Here is a 20,074-nt window from a genome sequence, read left to right as displayed (position 1 = left end):
TGAGGACCAAATGAGTGAGTAAATATGAAGAGCATAGAACAGTTGCTGACATATACACAGTAGACATTCAATAAATGTCAGCTAGTCTCATTATTATTACAAACACAAGGGTTTTAAAGCATTTCAGAAAGTGTGTGTGTTTCTTATCAAATGGATATGCTGCTCCCTGAGAGAAACATTTGTGGACACACATTCATCTATTCATTTGTTCTTTCATTCAGCAAAAAAAATTATTGCATGCCTAATATTTGCCAGGCACTGTCGCGTTACAGACATCAATGTGCAGAATGGCAGATACACATTAAATCTTTTAAACCAATGGGAAAAAACATCCAGTTTCACTCTAGTGACCTAAGAGAGTTACTTAGTGCCTTATTTTCATGTATTCCAACACCATTGGCAAGTTATGTATGTAATCGTTGACCCTAATTTTAATTAATATTATATATTTTACATTAATTTTCTACAATCTGTTTCCTAAATACCTTTTTCTGTTAAATTTTCTACTTCCTCCTTTGCACGTTTTTTTTCTTTTTAACAACTCAGACCATCTCCTGATCTCTCAATTTTTGTTTTTATTCCTTTTGCTGAGTTCTGTCTTCTAACACTTCCTTAGCTTAGTCTCTATAAGCCTCTTTTTTATTCTCACCTATAAAATTAGGATAATCAATTTACTTACCGGAATTTTAAATTAGATAATGTTTGTAATGTACTTAGCACAGTTCCTAGTACATAATATACCTCAATAAATATTGGCTGTTTTTATGATTGTAGTATTTTATATCAACTGAACCATGATTCTAAAGCAAGAAATAATACAAGCTCCTGTGTATAATATTCAAGCCATAGGAACTTTGACTGACCATTGGATAATGTGAAATGACCCTCTTGACATTTTAAGAGAGCTGTGCATCTTGTGTGTAATGTTTGCGGTGCTACTAATGATCGGCTGCTCCATGTGTTCTCAGGGAAAGTAAAACTGCAACCTCAGATTGCAGCTGTGTGCCCATGGTGGAGGCATGCAGGCCAAAGTGAGCTCTGGTAGGTCTTACTTTCACTATGAAAGCTTATGTCTTTATAATCTAGTCTTCAAAAACTAAATTTTGATTTAGTTTCCTTTTGCTTCCTCCTTGGTCTAATATAAACTCTGCAAATAAGCATTTTTAAGAAACTTCTTTAGAAAATTATTTATTACATGTTAAATCTAAAACTTAGAAGATACTTACATGAAAATCTTTTGGAAAATGCTAGAAAGTTCCCACATCTATGTTGCTCTGGGCTCTAATCAAATTTCAAATTAGTTTTGTTACTCTTAACCTGGATAGAAAAAGCCAAGTTAATACATTACAGTTTTATGAGATTACGTAGCCTGAAGATTTGGTTTTTCAGTTAAAAACGAAAAAGAGAAGTCATGAGTTTGAACGCTGTTTTTTATCTTTAACATATATCACTACGTTAGTTTGAATCAGCAATGTACATATTATTCCACTTTTGTGTTCTTGTATTTGTCTGTCCTCTTTTATATAGCTCTAGATATTAGAGCCCTAAACCCCACACATTCCGTCTGCTATTCAGCATCTTTAATTTCCCCCTCTGCACTGATCCCCATCCCTTTGCTTCCATTATCCTTGTAAAGGAGAACCAACTTTAGATTAGAAATGGTGAAGTAAATATTGGCAAAGGAAAGCAGTTCCAAGACAGGCAGACTATCTGCTGGCCCAGACAAATTACATCATAGGGTCCTGAGAAAATTGACATTTGAGATTTCTGAATCACTATCTTTGACAAATCATAAAGAGAAAGAGCAGAATCAACAGCTGCTGGGAATGTGCAAACATCACTGCAAATACCAAAAAGAGGAAGAAAGTGGATTTTATACACTATTAACTAGTAATTTTGATATCAGTCTAAAGAAAAATTAAAGAATGGGTCATTAAATAGTGGGTTATAAGGAGTTACAAAGGAACATAGTGTGATTTTTAGAAGCCAGTGTGGGTTCCCTCAAAGCCAAGTTATTAAAAACAAGTTTGTTACACTTATTTCTGTTTGAAATATAATTTCTAATTCAAAGCAATACTTCAGAGCAGGGATCTGCAAACTATGGCCCTGTGGCAAATCTTATCACGCCAATTTGTTTACTTATTGTCTTTGGCTGCTATCCAGGTACAATAGCAGAGTTGAGTAATTGCAGAAGAATCCCTGCAAAGGCTAAAATAATTATTATTTGGCCTTACACAGAAAAAGTCTGCCCACCTCTGCTCTAGAATCTAAATCCATTTTTTAACATTTAATGTGCCTACAAATTATCTGGGGATCTTGCTAAGATGCAGATTATGACAGTAGTTCTGGGGCGGAGTCTGATATTCAGCTAGTTCTCACAAGCTTCCAGGTGAAACCCATGTTGCTGGTGCTTAGATTACATTTCAGTCTAGTGAGGATCTAGATTTCAAAAAGACATTTAGCAGATTCACCCATTTTAAGAAAAGAAAGAGTAAATTATGAGTTGGAAGTCACTTCAGTTGGTTAGCATCTTGTTTAAATGATAGTGTTCATGAAGTGTTAGGCGATCAATGTCATGTTGGAGAGAAGTTTTTCTGGTCATTCCAAAATGATTATCTGATTTTCATTTCCTTGTATGGGAATATTAGCTCAGTGGTGGTATTTGATGGGAGCAGTAATGGGCTTGATAACTTATATGTTTAGATGACCAATATCAACTGGGTTGGTCTGTGGGACAGTTCCTCTGTTGGGCGACAGTTCTTTCTGTGCCTCACATTTCTATACATTTTGTCCGCAGAGGCGCTGACTATCCTTTGTTCTCAACTCTGGAACAAAGCGCAGCTTTGCTTTATGCCTGTTATAAAAGATTCAGGTTGCTTAAGCTCAGTATTCCTTTCCTGGAATGCAGTCCGCTGCTTCTGCAGGCATCCATTCAAGCCCATCTGCATCACCTGCTTGACTTGGGGACAAGAGGAAATGTCACCAACATCATGCTTAGGCTGCTTGCTGTTCTGTGAGTGGTAAAATCCTTTGGCTGTGATCCAGGACTCTTGAGTCTTCTGCCAGTATACTTGAATGGCAGACCAACTTGTCGTCTTGAAAGTGTGGTAATTTCAGACCCTTCACCATCTTAGACTCTCTCCCAATAGTTGTAACACAGGTTCCCAATCACTGACTTTCCCCTTCCTCTGCACTCATCTTCCCCTCATTTTAGTAAAATCCTTCATGTTCTACAAAATAGAGAAAAGAGAAGCTCTTACATGAAAATGTCTTCAACTTTCCAACATCAAGCATTCAAGTCTATGTTCATCTGTACCTACTATAACTTCTGCTCTTCTTTTACAATAAAGAGATACCCACCCTCTGGTGTCCTACAAGTTAAACCCTCTAGCTGTGTGCTAGGGCTCCTTCCCTGCTGTCTGTTTAGTTGCAATAGGTAAAATTCCTTCTCTTTACTAAATCTCTATTCCCGTGACCCTCTTTTGCCTCTTTTCTATGAATTTTAAGAATCCTTAAGATTCTTTCAAAACAAAGCAAACAACAAAACCAAAAACAATGAACTCCATTTACCACACTTTCATTCTTCTTACATTACTGTTGTTGTTTATCTCCTCCTCTTTACAGCTATACTTCTTGAAAGAGTTGTCCAAATTGCCTCACTTTTCCCTCTTCTTTCTCAGCCCTCCATGTACTCCAATTTAACTTTCACTCTAGTTATCTATTGAAATTATTTTCACCTAGGCCTTCAATAAGCTTCAATCTATAGTCTACATTTCTTAACCTATTTTCTGTAGCAGCAAATCACCACACCAAGCTGTATGCTGAGGACTACTCAGCTGTTTTCACTGTCCAGACCCTATTCTGAGTTTCAGTCTCATAAATCCAGCTATCACAGTATCTCTAGTTGGAGGCCTTGCAGATACCTGAAACTCATCATCTTTCCCAAGATAAATGGATCTGTGCATCCCCACTTACACTCTGGCTCAGTAATTGGCTCTATGATCTCCTGTTTGGTTAAGAATCACTTAGAAAACTAAGAAACTGTTCTTCCTTCTGTTTTGACACTCTCCCCACAAACTTAATTGAACAGTCTACTAGTCTAGTTTTCAAATACGTTTTGAATCTGTTCTATTGGTCCATCTTGATGACTAAGATCCCATTGCCTTAGCCCAGATCAACTTCTGCCTGGAGTCCTGAATAGCCTCCTGCTTAGCCTGCCTCCCTCTGATCTTCTTCTGCTTTAATGTCTTCTCTAAAGTACACACAGAGTGATATTTACCTAACCACAGAGAGCACCGTGCCAGTGCCATTGCCCCTCCCCACACCCATGGCTGCATAAACTCTTCCAGTGGCTTTCTCTTGCTTTGAAGTGAAGCCCAAACTCCGTACCATGGATTACTAGGCCTTTCTGATTAATCTGTCTTTTAACTTCATCTCTCACAGCTGCACCCCTCACATTCTGCTCTTCGCTTTCAGTTTCTATGCGTTCTTCTTGCCTTCAGTGCCTTTACAGTCTCTTCCCTCTGCCTGTGTTTCCTCTCCCTCCACTTCTTCTGTTCTGACTCCTTTGCTTGGCTAACTCCTTTTCTTCTTTCAGTTCTCATCTTAATTGCTTTCACCTCCCTATTAAGCACTCTCATAGCTCGCTGTAATGTTCATTTTGAACATTATCATTTTATTGTAACTGCTGAACTGTCTTCGCTAAAAACCGTTGAGGTCATTGATTGTGTATGTGTCATTCGCCTCTGTGTCTCATCATCTAATAGGGTCTGGCATGGTAGTCACTAAGTAGGTATATGTTGAATGTGTCAGTGACAAATCAAAATCTGAAAAGATCATAGGCCAAATCTAATAAGCTGATGTTTAATTTAAGTCTATAAGACCCTTAATTTTGGCCTGAAAAACATCACACTTTTTTGAGGATAAGATGATAGAGGTATTTTTTGATCAAAGTGTTAAAGTTAGAGAGGAACAAGGTAGACCTGCTTTCTCTGGTGGGAACTATTTATGGCATAAACTGTTATGACATAAACCATATATTCACCTTTTCCCCTCGGCATCAATGATGTGTGATACGTAGTACTCAATAAATGTTTGCTTAATTAAATGTAATGTCGTTAGGACAAGCCAGCTGCCATTCCTGTAAGGCCTCACTGGGTGACATTGCTTTAATGGGATCACCACAATCCAGGAATAGGTCCATATCTTTACATATCCAGAAATGTCATCAGCACACCTTAGTGTGGTTATGTTCCAGGAGACCGATGTCTACTAGTCAGTGTGCTCTCTTCCTGTCAGAAATGCTACTTGGAAAACAAAATTATTATTAAAAGTGTTCTTGATGAGCATGGTGTATTATTCTGTCCTTGCATTGCTATAAAGAAATACCTGAGACTGGGTAATTTATAAAGAAAAGAGGCTTAGTTGGCTCACGGTTCTGCAGGCTGTACAGGAAGCATGATGGCCTCTGCTTCTGGGGAGGCCTCAGGGAGCATTTACTCATGGTGGAAGGCAAAGCAGGAGCAGGCGCTTCACATGGTGAAAGCATGAGCAAGACAGTGAGCAAGGTAGGAGGTGCTACACACTTTTAAACAACCAGATCTCATGAGAACTCACTATGATGAAAATAACACCAAGGGGATGGTGCTAAACAATTCATGAAGGATCCACCCCCGCGATCAAATCACCTCCCACCAGGCTCCACCACCAACATTGGAGATTACAACTCAATATGAGATATCGGTGGGGACACAGATCCAAATCATAGCACGTGGTCTCAGACTAGAGAGAATTAACTGGACAATTTCAGTGGCTAGTATTATCCAACTCAAATAGTCTGATGCCTCTATCTTCACTATAGTGTACTGTGCCTAATAAACAAACCAGCATGCTCATGTCAGCTGCTAGACCATAACTGCTAAATGTTTGATTTGGGCATGTTAAGGTCCTTAGTCTGTGAAGGTCTAGTTGTAAAGGGGAAAGTATAGTCAGAGGAGAGGAAAGAAGCCCTCGCTCACCAGTCCACCAACACTTTCTTTCTAACTACCCTTCCCTAGACTCCTAATATCTCTTTCTTTTTTTCTAAAAGTTTTCTCAGTTATATATCTTGACATTCATGCTTATAATGTCATATTCTTTGGAGACCATATATATACCCTGACTATTTTGTTGGAATTTAGATGTGTCCAGAATTCCCTATACCACCTCTTTATAATTTGTTGCTTAGGATTTGTTGACCAGTCTCGCTCATTAAATATTGGTTTGATATCATTTTGTTCTTGAAGAATAAACTTTTCACTAACTGTTTAAGATATCACTATATGCTGACCACAGGACAAAAGGTAAAGATAGCCTGGAGGTTTAGGTTGACAGTAATCTTTTTTTAAAAATGATATTTCCATTAATACAAATTCAGAAGAAAGGAGTTGTCAAAGTATAATTTTCGAAAAGTTAAAAACATGACTTTCTTACACATACAGAATGAACACATGTCAAACATTTATTTAACTGAATAATGAGGAAACCATCAGGATGGTGAAGCTAGTTCTAGAGAGATGATAAAAATGGGGCTTACCCAGGCCATTAGAAAAGCATACTGAAATAAGTATGCTGAATTAGAGACAAAACTGGCCAATGCCTACAGGGCAATAAAACCGTAATTATTGTGGTTATTTTTCTTCTAGATAGAAATCATTTCCATCACTACTGAACAAAACTCGGTAAGTTAACACATAATTTTATAGTCAGGGTCTTAACCAATAGTAAATAGAAGTCAAACAAAAGTGGTTAAGTAAACCTTGTATTGGCTGATAGATAATACTCCAAGATGACATTAAAGGGACATGCTGTCCTCTTGTTGCCTCATTTCCAAGTTTTGATCAATTGTTAAAAAGTGAGACTGACCCATAAATGTGGACCCTTAAATTTATCTGGATGAGTGTATGTCCAAGAGAAAGCTCAGAACCCTGCCCTAAGAGGAACAGTGGAAGAACTGAGGACTTTTGTCCTAGAGAAAACTTACTGTAGGGGCTAAAATGCTAACTTCAACATTACTCTTAAAATATAACCCTGAGGAAGTAGCTGAAGAAGGCATCGATTTTATTTATACCATTCGGGAACATCATTTAAAAAGCCATCACCAGGAAGGAGGGTGAGACTTGCCCTAAATTGCTTCAAGGGGAAGACAGAGCAGCAGTGGTAGTGGTTTGGGAGCAGTATAAGAGTTTTCTCCTCGTGAGAAAGCTTCAGCCAGGCCACTGTTTGCCTGAAGAGCAAGGGTGTCTTCTCTCTGGGAGATTCTCTGACAAAGGCCCAGCCATCACAGTTCCCATCCTTATATAATGCTGTCCTACTTCATAGAATTGTTGTGAGGATTACATAAAATAACACAAAAGTCCTTAATACAGTATGCAGCATAAGTACTGCATAAATGTTAACTTTTATTATTTTAATAATAATTGCGGTGACTTCCCCAAAACTTAATTATGGTGCTCTTGTCAGAATGAATGCATCATGGCTGACTCATTTCCTAATGCAACTGAAAAGTAGCTTTCAGCATTATATAAGGACATGAGGGAGACAGAGAGAGGGGTTCACACTTTAGATGAGGACTAGACCAGGGTATCTCTCAGATCCCTTTCAAAACTGATATTCTTTATTCTGTGAAAACTGAGTTAATGCAGTATCCTGGAGACAAATCTAAAAAGTCAATTTTAGTATCTGTGTGATCTTTGTAGTTGTTGCAACAAAACCTCTTGATAACATTTTCTATTTCAAAAATTTCATAATTTCACTTCAGTTTTGCCTTTCTTTGCAAGTCCTATAGATGAGAGAAGCACATTAACAGTTTTGTCGTCTTGTTGTTATTTGGGGCTTTTTGTTAGTATTTTGATGCAACTAAATCTGTATCTAAGATTTAACATGCTTTTTCTTTCCACTAAAGTCATTGAAATACATTCACCTAGTCATTCACATCTGAGGTGTAAATGGATTTTTCTGAAAGTTTTTTCAGGAGACAATGAAAGCCAGTCAGTTTGTGACTTGACTTCTTCAAGTGTTGCAATCAGAAAGCTTTATACACCATCCCAATTGCAAGGATGCTAAAATTATGCCTTGATCTTGAATCTGCAAGGAGGAGGTAACATCTTTTGCTAGAAGTGCTTATCTCCTACTGCTTTGGTTTTATCCATTTTCAGGAGAATTTACTTGGGAAAGAGAAAAGAGAAATAATTAAATGGAGCTGCATATACTCAAAAGAAAATAACATGTTTATTTAATTTTCTAGTTTTCAATGATTTTTGCTGATGCAGTTTGAATGTTTAGCTCACCATTTTTACCATTGATATTTGCAAAAACTTGACTCCAACAAAATGTGTCTGCCATATGACATGAAGGCTTACCTCTCAATTTGTTTTATGTCATCAAAAAGACATACTGAACCTGAAGCTCCTTTCAGATTAACTCTTAAAATACAACCCTGAGGAAATAGCTTAACATTGCAAAGATTTTATTTACACTGTTCAAGAGCACAGGCTCTGGAGCCAATGGGAGGTTCAATCCCTGGCATTGCTTCTTCCTACTTCACTCAGTCTCTCTGAGGCTCAGCATTCTTACCTAGTAGATGGGATAATATAATAATAGTACCTATGTCAGAGAGTTGTTGTGAGGATTACATAAAATAACATACCTAAAGTCCTTGGTACAATACCGAACATAAGTACTACATAAATGTTAGTTTTTATTATTTTAATAATTGTGATGACTTTACTAAAAATTATGGTGCTCTTCTCAAAGTGGATGCCTCCTGGATGACTCTCTTCCTAATACAACGGAAAAGTAGGTTTCAACATTATACAGTGACTCACTCTTAATGAACTTGAACAGCTATTCTTGAGAAAATAAGAAGGAATATTAAATCCAGAATTAGCAAATACTTCCTATTTGCTATGAAATTTTTACTATTTTGGGAACAAATATCATAAGTCCTTGGAAGAGCTGCAAAGAAACTATCACGTATTGGTGACTATCCATTAGAAGTATTCAGGGAGGAAAACCTGTGGATAACAACACTCTTCTATCTCACTGATTTTCTTTAACATCATTATGTTGAATTCTTTTTCAGGCATTTCATAAATTTCCTTCTGCTTTGGATCTGTTACCAGAGAATTGTTGCATTCCTTTGAAGGTGTCATGTTTTCTTGCTTTTTCATATTTTTTTGTCCTTACTGCACATCTGGCATAACGGTTGCTTCTTCCAATTTTATGGATTGACTTTAGTAGGGAAAGACTTTTTCCTATAGATATATCTATAGTGTTAGTTTGGTAGGTTGCCTTGGCTTTGATTCTGGATGGGCACAGTAATGTAGTCTCTGTATTTCTTCAGCTGTAATCTGCTCAGGGGTGTCTGTTGTGGTTGTTAGTGGAGGCTGTGATGAGGCATTTTTAGGGATAGGGACTCCAGAAGTCCAGTCCATGGACCCCAGAGGTGGTGGTGGAGTGCAGTGTGGACATGCCCTTAGGCCCTGGATGTTTTGCATAGGTGCTGGCAGTAGTGGGCAGAGTGGGTGCCGACACTGTGCATGGGTGCTGGCAGCAGCAGTGGTAAAAGAGGGACAGCTTCTCCTAAGGCCCACCGACGATGCAAACAGGTGTCAGCAGCAGTAGGTGGGGCAGATTAATTCCCAGGCCCTAGAATGTTGTCCACAGGCACTGGTGGCTGCAGTGGCAGGTGAGAGAGGTCTCTCCTCAGGTCTCCCAATGGTCCACACAAGCACCAATGGTGATAAGGAAGTGTGGGTCAATCCCAAGGACCCCAGACAACATGCACATTAGCGGCACACACGGAGGCCTGTCCTCAGGCCCCCACATGGTGCACATGGGTGCTGGCGGGAGCGATGGATTAATCCTCAGGTTCTCAGATGACCTGTGCAGGTGGCAGCAGCAGGTAAGCGAGGCCTAGTCTTAGTCCCCTTGAGGGTCTATGTTGGTGCTGGTAGTGGAGACAACAGGCAGGGTGGGCTTCTCTTGAGGCCTCCCAATGGTGCGCACAGGTGCCAGTGGAAGCGAGCAGTGTGGGTCAATCCCTAGGCCCCCATATGATGTGCAGAAGTGCCAGCGCACTGCTGGCAGGTGGGGCTGGCCTGACCTCTGGTCTGCAGATGGTGCCTGCAGATGCCAGTGGGTGGCACATGTCGATCTCCAGACCTTCAGATGATGTGCACGTGCAGGCAGAGTGGGCCCATTCTCAGGCCCCCCATGGGTGCTAGATGCAGTGGCACAGGGGTGGGGGGTATCACTCCTCAGGCCCCTGGACAATGCGCACTGGTAGTTGTGGCAGCGCCGGCTGCAGCAGTTATAGCACTCTATATTGAACCTTGTTTATAGATCAGTGTCCTCTACTGGATTATAAGCGTTTAAGCATAGGGACCATGTTGTACTCATTCTTGAATCTCCTGGATGAGCCCAGTACCCAGTATATAAGTGGATGTTTAATTATATGTTTAAACAAATCTGCTTGAAATTGAATGCCTCCCATGGGGGAATAGACTGAGTCAGCCAGATATTTTCATTTTCATGTGGCCCTTTAAAGTTTGGAATTCCTCCTAAAGTCTGAACTTAGTACAAATCATTGAAGGACAGTAGCCCTTCTAAGTTATCAATTATTTGTCATTTAGCACATTTGCCTCTCTTAAATGTGTTAATGAGAACCTGTTTCATAGATACCAATGGAGTTGATAGGCCACAATACCTGTTTTAGTAAGTAGGATTTAAAGTGATTCTTAGATTAAGATATTGTATTCTCTTTGGCCAATTGCAAAAGTGTGCACAATAAAAAACATTCATTCTATTGTTTAATAATAAAACAAGTCTATGGATATTCACATGTGTATATGCCCAAGAAAGACATGGTAGCATTGTTCGTTTAAGGTAAGCCAGTCCTTCTGGGCCACATGCAAAACAATTGAGTGACTATTATGACACAGGGACTTTCATGTAAATACAAAAAGGATAAAAAAGGACTTTTTTCTTCCAAAAGTAAAGAAGTAGTCCCAGATCTGGATCTTGGACACTGTCTGGGTATAGTACTTCTGTCTATCTGTCTCTCTGTCTCTCTCTCTCTTTTTCTGTGTATGTGTGTGTGTGTCTGTCTATCTCTCTCTTTTCTCTCTTAGGCATGCACAACCTCAGATTCTCTGAAATTTTAAAATTCCAAGTAGAATTCATTAATAAAAATCTGAAATGCTTTTTCTTGTATAAATCATAATGAAGTGTTGAGAGATAAAGGAAAAACTAAGACGGGCAAATAATCATCTGCTGCTCCAAAACTGAAGCCTGTCATTTCAACTCCCAACTCAAACACTTAGTTTTAAAGTGTTTGCCTTCAAGAAACCTAAAAGCTGGTATTCTGCTTCATTGGCAACAGCCTCAAACTGTTCCCTGTCATTGAAGAAAACAAATCTTTTGCTCATTTCTGCCTAGGGGAGGCAGAGGGACCGAGGTGGTCCTATGTGGCTGAATTAGATGAAAGACTTGCCTTCCACCATGGAGACATGAAGTCTAATCAAGTGAAATGAGTTTTGAGATCCCAGCTCATTTCCTAGGGGAGATCAGTTCACATTACAAAATCACGACATCTCATTCATCACAACTGACGTGGTCTTTGCTCAGGAGAGGACCCCAACTGGGACTAAACCACCTGTCTTCTCTCAAAAAGGGGCATTTTATCCAAGTTAGAGTTGAAAGCCTTGGAATGAGGAAGCTTGCCAGCCACCAGCTTCTATCTGTGTGATCCATGTGCAATGTGGAAGGGAATTTAGCTTTACAAAAGGAAAGACGAACCTAAGGCAGATTGGTGGTTGTACTTTTATGATGCCAAAAACAAATAATTGTAATAGAGATGTTAAGGTATTATGGAAGAGAAAGCTAAGATTGGGACCCTCCCCTTTTTATCGCCTAGATTTTATTAAACAGCATTGAGAAGATAAGCACTCCCATGCCTCAGAGTTTAAAACGGCAAAGAAAGTGTCCTGCTTTCCAGGCTGATAAATGATCATCCTCTCTTTTATTTCTTTCAGGGCATCGTTATAACACCCCTGCTCCTGCTGCTTTTTGTGAGTATTTTGATGTTGTCTTTAATATCTTTTATTAAAAGCTATCTACAATGTTTTAAGAAAGATCATTAGAACAAAAATGAAATTTGAATTATTTTGCACCATATTTTGAATTGTTATTCCAATATTGGAATTGTACCACATAATAATATTCAGATATGAAGAAGCTTCATAATTTCATGATCCAAGAACAGCATCAGGACCTAGTCATTAGGCCTCCAGCTCCTGGCTAAATCATTATATTACAAATAAATGACCCCATGACACAGGTTACAACTACTCTACTCTTTATTTTCTCATTAGTAAAACTAAAGTGATTGATAGTGACCCAGTGTTTGATAGTGTTTAACAGAAAGAGCCCTAGGACCAGGGGATCAGAGGAAGCTTGGGTTCCTAGGCTGGTACTGATGATAACTAGCTTCCTCACCTTGGGAAAGGCTGCCTCAATTTTTTCCATCTGTAGAATGGGAAGTAACATCTCCTCCTCTCTATCGCCCAGAGATAATGAAAGGTGCTTTAAAAATTAAAAATACAAATCAATACAGGCTTCTAGTTAACTAAACAAAAACCGTTCTGAAAACAAGAAATGCTAATTAGCTGTCTTATTTCTTTTGGCAGTAAGCATATGAGAAATTAGATGAAAGATTGTAATAGAAATTAATGTTATCTCATGCTGAGCAAAGCATATGTAATCATGAATGATACCTAAAATACTTTATGAACTGTGCATCTTTTCATACACACATCTTCCAAATATAAATCACTCTGCTTATCACTGAAATGTAGTGGGGATGTGTTTCTGGGAATGTAATGTAGCTGTTTGACTAACACTATTTATCAGTGAATTAAAACTGTGGGGAAAATTTATTTAATCATAGTGTAATTACCCAAGTTGGAATTCAATTAGAGTAATAGAATGAGGGACTTCATTTCTTACCCGCTGAGTAGGAAATAGGGAGGGATAGATATACTACTAAACAGTTGGATTCCGCATCTTTCATGAAAGACAGTACCTTCAAGTAATAAACCTCAGCCTTACCCTCCCTTTTGAAATGCTGGCTCCATTCTGACAAGGTAAGAAGAGTCAAATAATCAGATCACTTTCCTCAGCATAACAAACTTCATTGACATGGACTCCACCAATGCAGAATTTGCAGTTAGTCAAATTGAAACTAAAGAGACTATTTGCATTAATTTGGAAGAAAAGACTTATTATGTAACTACCTGCTACTAGATGTGAGAAACTGGAATCATCCATTTGTTTATTTCCAAGACCTGGGATCACAGGACAGTTTCCCAGATGCAGCCCTTGGCGGGCACAGGATGCAGGCCTGTCTGAGGTCCCTACTCGCAGTAGATCAAGGGACTTGTATAGAGCTCAGCATCTGGTAAGTGCACAATAAATGGCTGCATCACCTAGGTTTTCTCTGCTGTGGAAGAGTGGCATCTCTTACTCTTGTAACTCATTTAAGAAGAGCAGGGGATATGTTACAGCCACAACTAGGTGGCTGAGGCCTAGGGTGTAACACTTTGGAGTATCTCAGAGGCTGGAATCTCTGAGACCCTTTTTCGACTTGTAATTAAAGAACCAAAGAGTAATCTTCTTGCCCTCCTTTCCATATCTGTGTGGTAACATGCTGATAAAAATTGTGGCATCACTTTATTACAAGCTTTCCCCTACTCACAGACCCATAGGCTCAGGAGCTTTAGTTGTAACGTTCAACATTCTAAAATTATAGAGCTACAAGAATAATGAAAGACTTGCCAAGACCCTCAATGTAAAAGTTTAATGCTTCCCTTCTGAGTCAACGGGGCTATCCCAGTAGGTTCAGTGGCATTATCACACACATCATTAGATACATATGGTATTATGACTTTATATCATATGCATAGCATATAACACATTTTCTCTGTTTAGGTTGTCTGCATTTTATAAACAATGGAAATGTCTTAAGCATTTGGGTTACCAGGCCTCATTTACTGAGCAAGTAATGAGCAAGTAACTGAGCAAGAACTCATTTACTAAGCAAGTAACTGAGCAAGAACCTGAATGCCTTAAAATGTGAACAAAGGCCGCATGTGGTGACTCATACCTACAATCCCAGCACTTTGATAGGAAAAGGTGTGAGGATCACTTGAGCCCAGCAGTTCAAGACTATCCTGGGCAACATATGGAGACCCATCTCTTAAAAATGTATATATATGAACACATTCCATAAACAGTGTACTGTTTTTCTCAATGCCCCTGATGTGAGTTGAATTGTTTCCTCCAGAAAGATATGTTGAGGTTTTGACTCCAAGTACATCAGAATGTGGTCTTGTTTGGAAATAAGGTAATTACAAAAGTTATTAGTTAAGATGAGACATACTGGAATAGGGTGGACCCTGAATCCAATATGATTGATGTCCTTATAAGAACAAGAAGAGAAGGCAGAGACACACAGGTAGAACTCTATGTGGTGATGGAGGCAGACATTAAAGTGATATACCCACAAGAAATACCAAAGATTGCTGGCAAGCATCAGAATATAAAGGAGATGAAGGATTCTCTCCTATAGATTTCATAGGGAACATGGCTCTGCTTGATTTCGGATTTACAGCTTCTAGAACCATGAAACAATACATTTCTGTTGTTTTAAGTTGCCCAGTTTGGGGGCTTTGTTATAGAAGTCCAAGAAACTAATACAACTCCTGGAAGTAGTATTGTCTTATTTTATCATATTATAAAAATGGAAATTTCTGGGTATTCAGGCATAAGAGTTAACGAAGGCCATTTTTGCTGATGGAATCTCAGCTGTATTCCCAACCTTTTCTCAGAATATTTCCTTCACTTTCTTGCTCCAACCAAAACCTGTCCTATGATTCATGTTTCTGACACAGCCTTGGAATGGGGGAAGGTGTCTTCCTTGTACCTCATTACCAATTCCAGATCATTTCCCATGCCTTCTCCGTAAAATACCCTGGTTCCTTTGAAGATTGTGCCAACACAGCTATACTACCTGCTACTCCTGTTTGTTGTAATTATCGGTAGAACCCCAGGCCACTATCAGTCCAAAAAAATGTTAGCATCTTCCCATTGTTTTCTTTTTAACAGTATACTTAAAAAATTCTTGGTATTTTCAGTATTCACATAGTTGGTCCTTCCAATACCCTGATCTCTAAATTCTTGACCTCATCTCCAGCAAGCTTGCCCTCCACTTTGTCTCAGCCAGCTACTCCAGGCCCTTCACTTTGTTATTGCCAATAACTACGTCCCTCAATAATCCAATTTTCAAATTTCCTCTCTGACTAACAGCCTTATGATTTATTCCCCAAACCAAAAGTTCTTCACTGGAATGGCCAATTCATTTACTTTATCACCTTTACAATGCATCTAACTATACCCCAACTCTCACCCCATGCCCTCACATCCCATCTTACCCAGCCTAGACCTCATGGTCCATCATTATAATTCCTTTATTACATGCACCATCAACAATCTTACTCATCTCTACTGCTTCATATTTGCCTGGAAAAGTACTAACCCTACTGAAATCTAACTCTACACCTTCCTGCATATGTACCTGAACTTGCTGGAACAAAAACACTACCATGCTGACTGGTCTCATTTGAAATTCATGACAACTAAATGCAAGTGAGCCTGGCAATTCTACTACTTTCCTTTAATTAATTCACTCTTCCACTCTCGAGGATCATTTCACACCTTCTCCTTGCCTCTCAAATCTCCAGTGCCTCTTTTTTCATATCAAGTATTGCCAAAAGGAAATTGGCTGACGAGGAAATAAGCAATCAGAGAAATTTTATGTGATCCCACCCCCCTGCATCTGTAGCCATATTCTTTGCCTTTTCTCCTGTTTCTATAGATAAACTGTCTTTTCTCTCCTCTAAAGGAAGTTCTTTGAGTTATGTCATCTCTTATGTCCTACTTAATGATATGATTCATACAGAGATTCCTTTTTCTCCTATATTATCACATTTTCTGTCTCTACTGGATTATTTCTATTAGCATATAAGCATTCTGTAATATTACACATCTTAAAATTAAACCTCACCTTATCCTACCTGCACTCCATTTCTGTGCTCTCTTTTTATAGCAGAATTCCTCAAAAAAGTTATTTAAACTTAGTCATTACTCATTCAATAATATATACTGAGTTATTTCTACATGCCAGACACTGTCCTGGGTGTGGGAATATAACAATAAGTAAAACAGTTGTGTCTTTGCTCTCAAAACAGCATTTTGAGAATACTAGTGGAAAGAAACAACCAACAGATAAGTAGAAATATAGTGTGTGAGATGGGTGATAAGTGCTGAAGACAAAAGTAAAATAATGTAGAGGAATAAGAAGTACTGGATTGGGATGGGAGAGAGGGTTGCTATTTTAAATAGGACGGTCAAGTTCAGATTCACTGAGAAAATGATATTTGAGCAAAGGCCTGGAAGAGATAAGGGAGTGAGACTTCTGGGGTTAGAGTGTTCCAGGTGGAGGGAACACTAAGTGCAAATGTCCTGAGGGTATATCCAGTATCCTTAAGAAACACCCAGGTGGCCAGTGTGACTGGAATACAGTGAACAGGGGGGAGAAGAGATAAAGATGATGTCAGAGACAGAGAAGGGGACAAATTATTTAGGACCTTAAAGTCCTTTATAAGGACTTGGAATTTTAATTTGAGAGAGACAGGAAACTATTAAATGGGTTTTGATAAAAGGAATAGCATGTTCTGCTGTACTTTTTTAAAGGATGATTCTGGATGCTGGGTTGAGAACAGATTGTAAGGAGACCATGGTGGAAGCAGGAAGACCAGTTAGAAAGCGAATGATATTATGGCAAGTGATCCTGTTAGCTTGGACCAGAGTGTTTGAGTAAATCTGGTAGGAGGTAGTTGTAAGTAGAAGTGGAAAGTAGAACTGAGACATTGAATGAAGGTTTTTTGGGAAAGAGAAGAGTCAAAGGTGACTCCAGTCCTGAGCAACTGGAAGTGTAGAGTGGCCATTTACTAAGATAGGGAAGACTTTAGGGTTGAGCAGGTTGAAGGAACTCATAAGGAGAATTCAGCATGGGAGATACTTGGATTCCACTGACTTTCAGACATCTAAGTAGAGACATCAGGTAAGCAATGGACTACATGAGTCTGGAATTCAGGAAAGAGGTCTTAACTAGAGATATATATTTGGGAGAGGTCAGCATCTAGATGGATTTTAAATTAGACTGGAAGAAAGTGATAATAAAAAAGGAAAGATATCAGAGGATCAAGTGCTAGGACACTGCAATAGTAAGAGATTCACAAAGTAGACCAAGGAATGGCCAGTTTGCTTAGGAAGAACACTGAAAATTTTGGTGTCCTAGAAGTTTAGCAGAGAATGTATTTCAAAAAGAGGAGAGTGATCAACTACTTCAGTTGCTGCTAATAGTTCAAATAAAATGAAGTTTCAGAATTGATCATTGGTTTTAAGAAGACAGAGGTCATTGGGGACCTTAACAAGAGCTATTTCATCAAAGTTGTGTAGTTGAAAGCCTGATTGGATGGGTTGAGGAAAGAATGGAAGAAGAGTTAAAGACAGTGATAATTGATAACTCTTTTGGAGAAATGTTTCTGTAAAGGGTACAGAAAATGGGGTACTAACAAAGTAATAAAATATGAAGAGAAGATTTTGTTTAAATTGGGAAAATTAGTAGCACATTTGTGTCACTAGGATTAACCCAGTTATGGAGAGAAAAACTGATACAGAAAAAATAAGGGAGAGCTTATGGACACATGTCCTTGAGCAAGAGAAAAGGAGTGAGCTCCAGCACATAGTAGCCTCCTAGAGAGAGAGATTTATTATGGGAATTGACTCATGCAATTATGGAGCCTAGAAGTCCCACTATCTGCTATCCGGAAGCTGGGAAAACAGAAAATCCAGTGATGTAATTCAGTCCAAGGCCAAAGGCCTGAGAATCAGAGGAACCAATAGTATAACTCTTAGCTCCAGTCTGAGTTTGAAGGCCTAAGAACTAGAGGCTGTGGGTGGTGACTGGTATAGGTCCTGGAGCCAAAAGACCCAAGAACCCAGAGTCCCAGTGTCCAAGTGCAGGACAAGTTGGATGTCCCAGCTCAAAACAGGAGTAAATTAACCCTACTTCTGCCTTTTTGTTCAATACAGGCCCTCAGCGGATTGAATGACACTTGCCCCCATTGGTGAGGGTGGATCTTCTTTACTCAGTGTACTAATTTGAATACTAATATCTTCCAGACATACCCAAACAGATACACCCAGAAACAATGTTTTACCAGCTATCTGGGCATCCCATAGTTCAGTCAAGTTGACACATTAAAATTAACCATCATATATTCCTGTTAGCATTTATTATCTCATGACATCTTAGTCATTTGTTAATTTGTTTATCTGTGTTCTCCAACTAGAATGTAAGCATCACCAGAGAGCAGGGACTGTATCTGTTTTAGTCACTGTCATGATCCCCATACCCAAAATAGTGCCTGACAGTTGAAGTCACTCAAAAACATTTTTTGAATGTTTTTGAATGTTTTGAATGAAAGTGAATGCATGGTTGGACAAATGAATGGATGCATCTGTCCAAAAAGTTGGGTTGGAGCTATTTTTAAAACTGCTGTTTTCTTGTTATATGCTCTAACTTCAGAGACATATTCTTTATTATGAAGCCACTTTGAAGGAACTGAGTTCACTTTCACACTCTCTTTGTAGAGAGGTAGCTCAGTATGATGAAAAGACATAAAATTCTGGTTTAGTTGGCAGCCAGTACCAGTTATGTAAAAGTAGGTTTTCTTTAACCCTTCTCAGCCTCAGTTTTTACCTCTGTAAAATGAAGATTATGATAAGATGAAATGAGTTAATTTTTGTGGAAGCATATTGTAAACTGTAAAGAGCCATGCGAATGTTACATTTGACACTTAATAGAGAAAAATGGAAAAGAATCCCAGGAGGACATCAAGATTCCGCAAAAGCACTCATCTGAAATGCAGCAGCTGGCCAACTACTTCAAATCTTAATCATGGGCTGAGTCCTAAGACTTAAAACTTTAGGATTCTATAACCATACATAATCTATAATTTTATAATCTTGTGTGTAAATGAGTCTGATGTTTACCATGGCCAGCAGTGAGAGCAGTGAAACTTTCCCTGAAGTATCACTTTTTACTACTTAGATTGTGTCTTAGTTCATCCAGGTTACCGTAAAAAAATACCACAAACTGGGTGGCTTATAATCAATAGAAATTTATTTCTGACAGTTCTGGAGGCTGGGAAGTCCAAGATGAAGGCAGATTCAGTGTCTGGGAAAGGCCTGCTTTCTGGGTCATAGATGGCTGCTTTTTGCTGTGTCCTTAGAAGGTGGAAAGGGCAAGGCAGCTCTCTAGGGTCTCTTTTATAAGAGCACTAATTCATTTATAAGGGCTCCACCCTCAGGACCTAATCACTTCCCAAAGTCCTATCTCTGACTACCAGCACCCAGGGGTTTGGATTTCAATATACAAATTTTAGGGGCACAGAAGCATTCAGATTATCATGGACCCAGTGTGCTTTCAAATACATTACCTCAATTATCTTAATAACATATCTCTCATTTAGGCAAGGGCAGAAATTATTGTTCTTCTTTATTTTGTCAGTGTATCTTCCTCAGTCCATGGAGTTCCTGTCTGTGAGGATAAATTAAGGCCTTGTCCAGCTTTAAAAACTGTACTTATAAGTTCATTACTTGGAATTTCATATTAATCTTAACAAGAGCTATTTCATCCAAGTTGTGTACAAGTGGCAAGTGTCCACTAGATTTTAACTTCTAATAGGCCAGGAATTGGAATTGTGCATGTCTTATTCATTACCTTATCTTCAATGCCAAGTATTCAATAAATATGTATTGGAAGGAGGGCAATAGAAAGGTAGATGAGTAATGAATGATTAGAATGATTCAAATGATAAATGAATGGTTAGGAGGTTAGGAGCTCAAC

At 38.8% G+C, this 20,074-nt stretch overlaps 1 protein-coding gene across 3 annotated transcripts in view; it reads left to right on the top strand.

The window, feature by feature from the left end:
* The window catches only part of SLC10A7 (solute carrier family 10 member 7), a 258,184-nt gene that overhangs the window by 177,686 nt on the left and 60,424 nt on the right, over positions 1 to 20,074 (top strand). For all 3 annotated transcript variants that reach the window (XM_025385398.1, XM_025385397.1, XM_025385396.1), the window contains one exon: positions 12,075 to 12,110. In XM_025385398.1, coding sequence (XP_025241183.1) covers positions 12,075 to 12,110 — 36 coding nt within the window. The remainder of the gene's footprint in view (positions 1 to 12,074; positions 12,111 to 20,074) is intronic.

Source organism: Theropithecus gelada, chromosome 5 (assembly GCF_003255815.1).
Source record: "Theropithecus gelada isolate Dixy chromosome 5, Tgel_1.0, whole genome shotgun sequence".
NCBI classification, from domain to species: Eukaryota; Metazoa; Chordata; class Mammalia; order Primates; family Cercopithecidae; genus Theropithecus; species Theropithecus gelada.
This window is presented reverse-complemented; position numbering and strand designations above follow the sequence as displayed.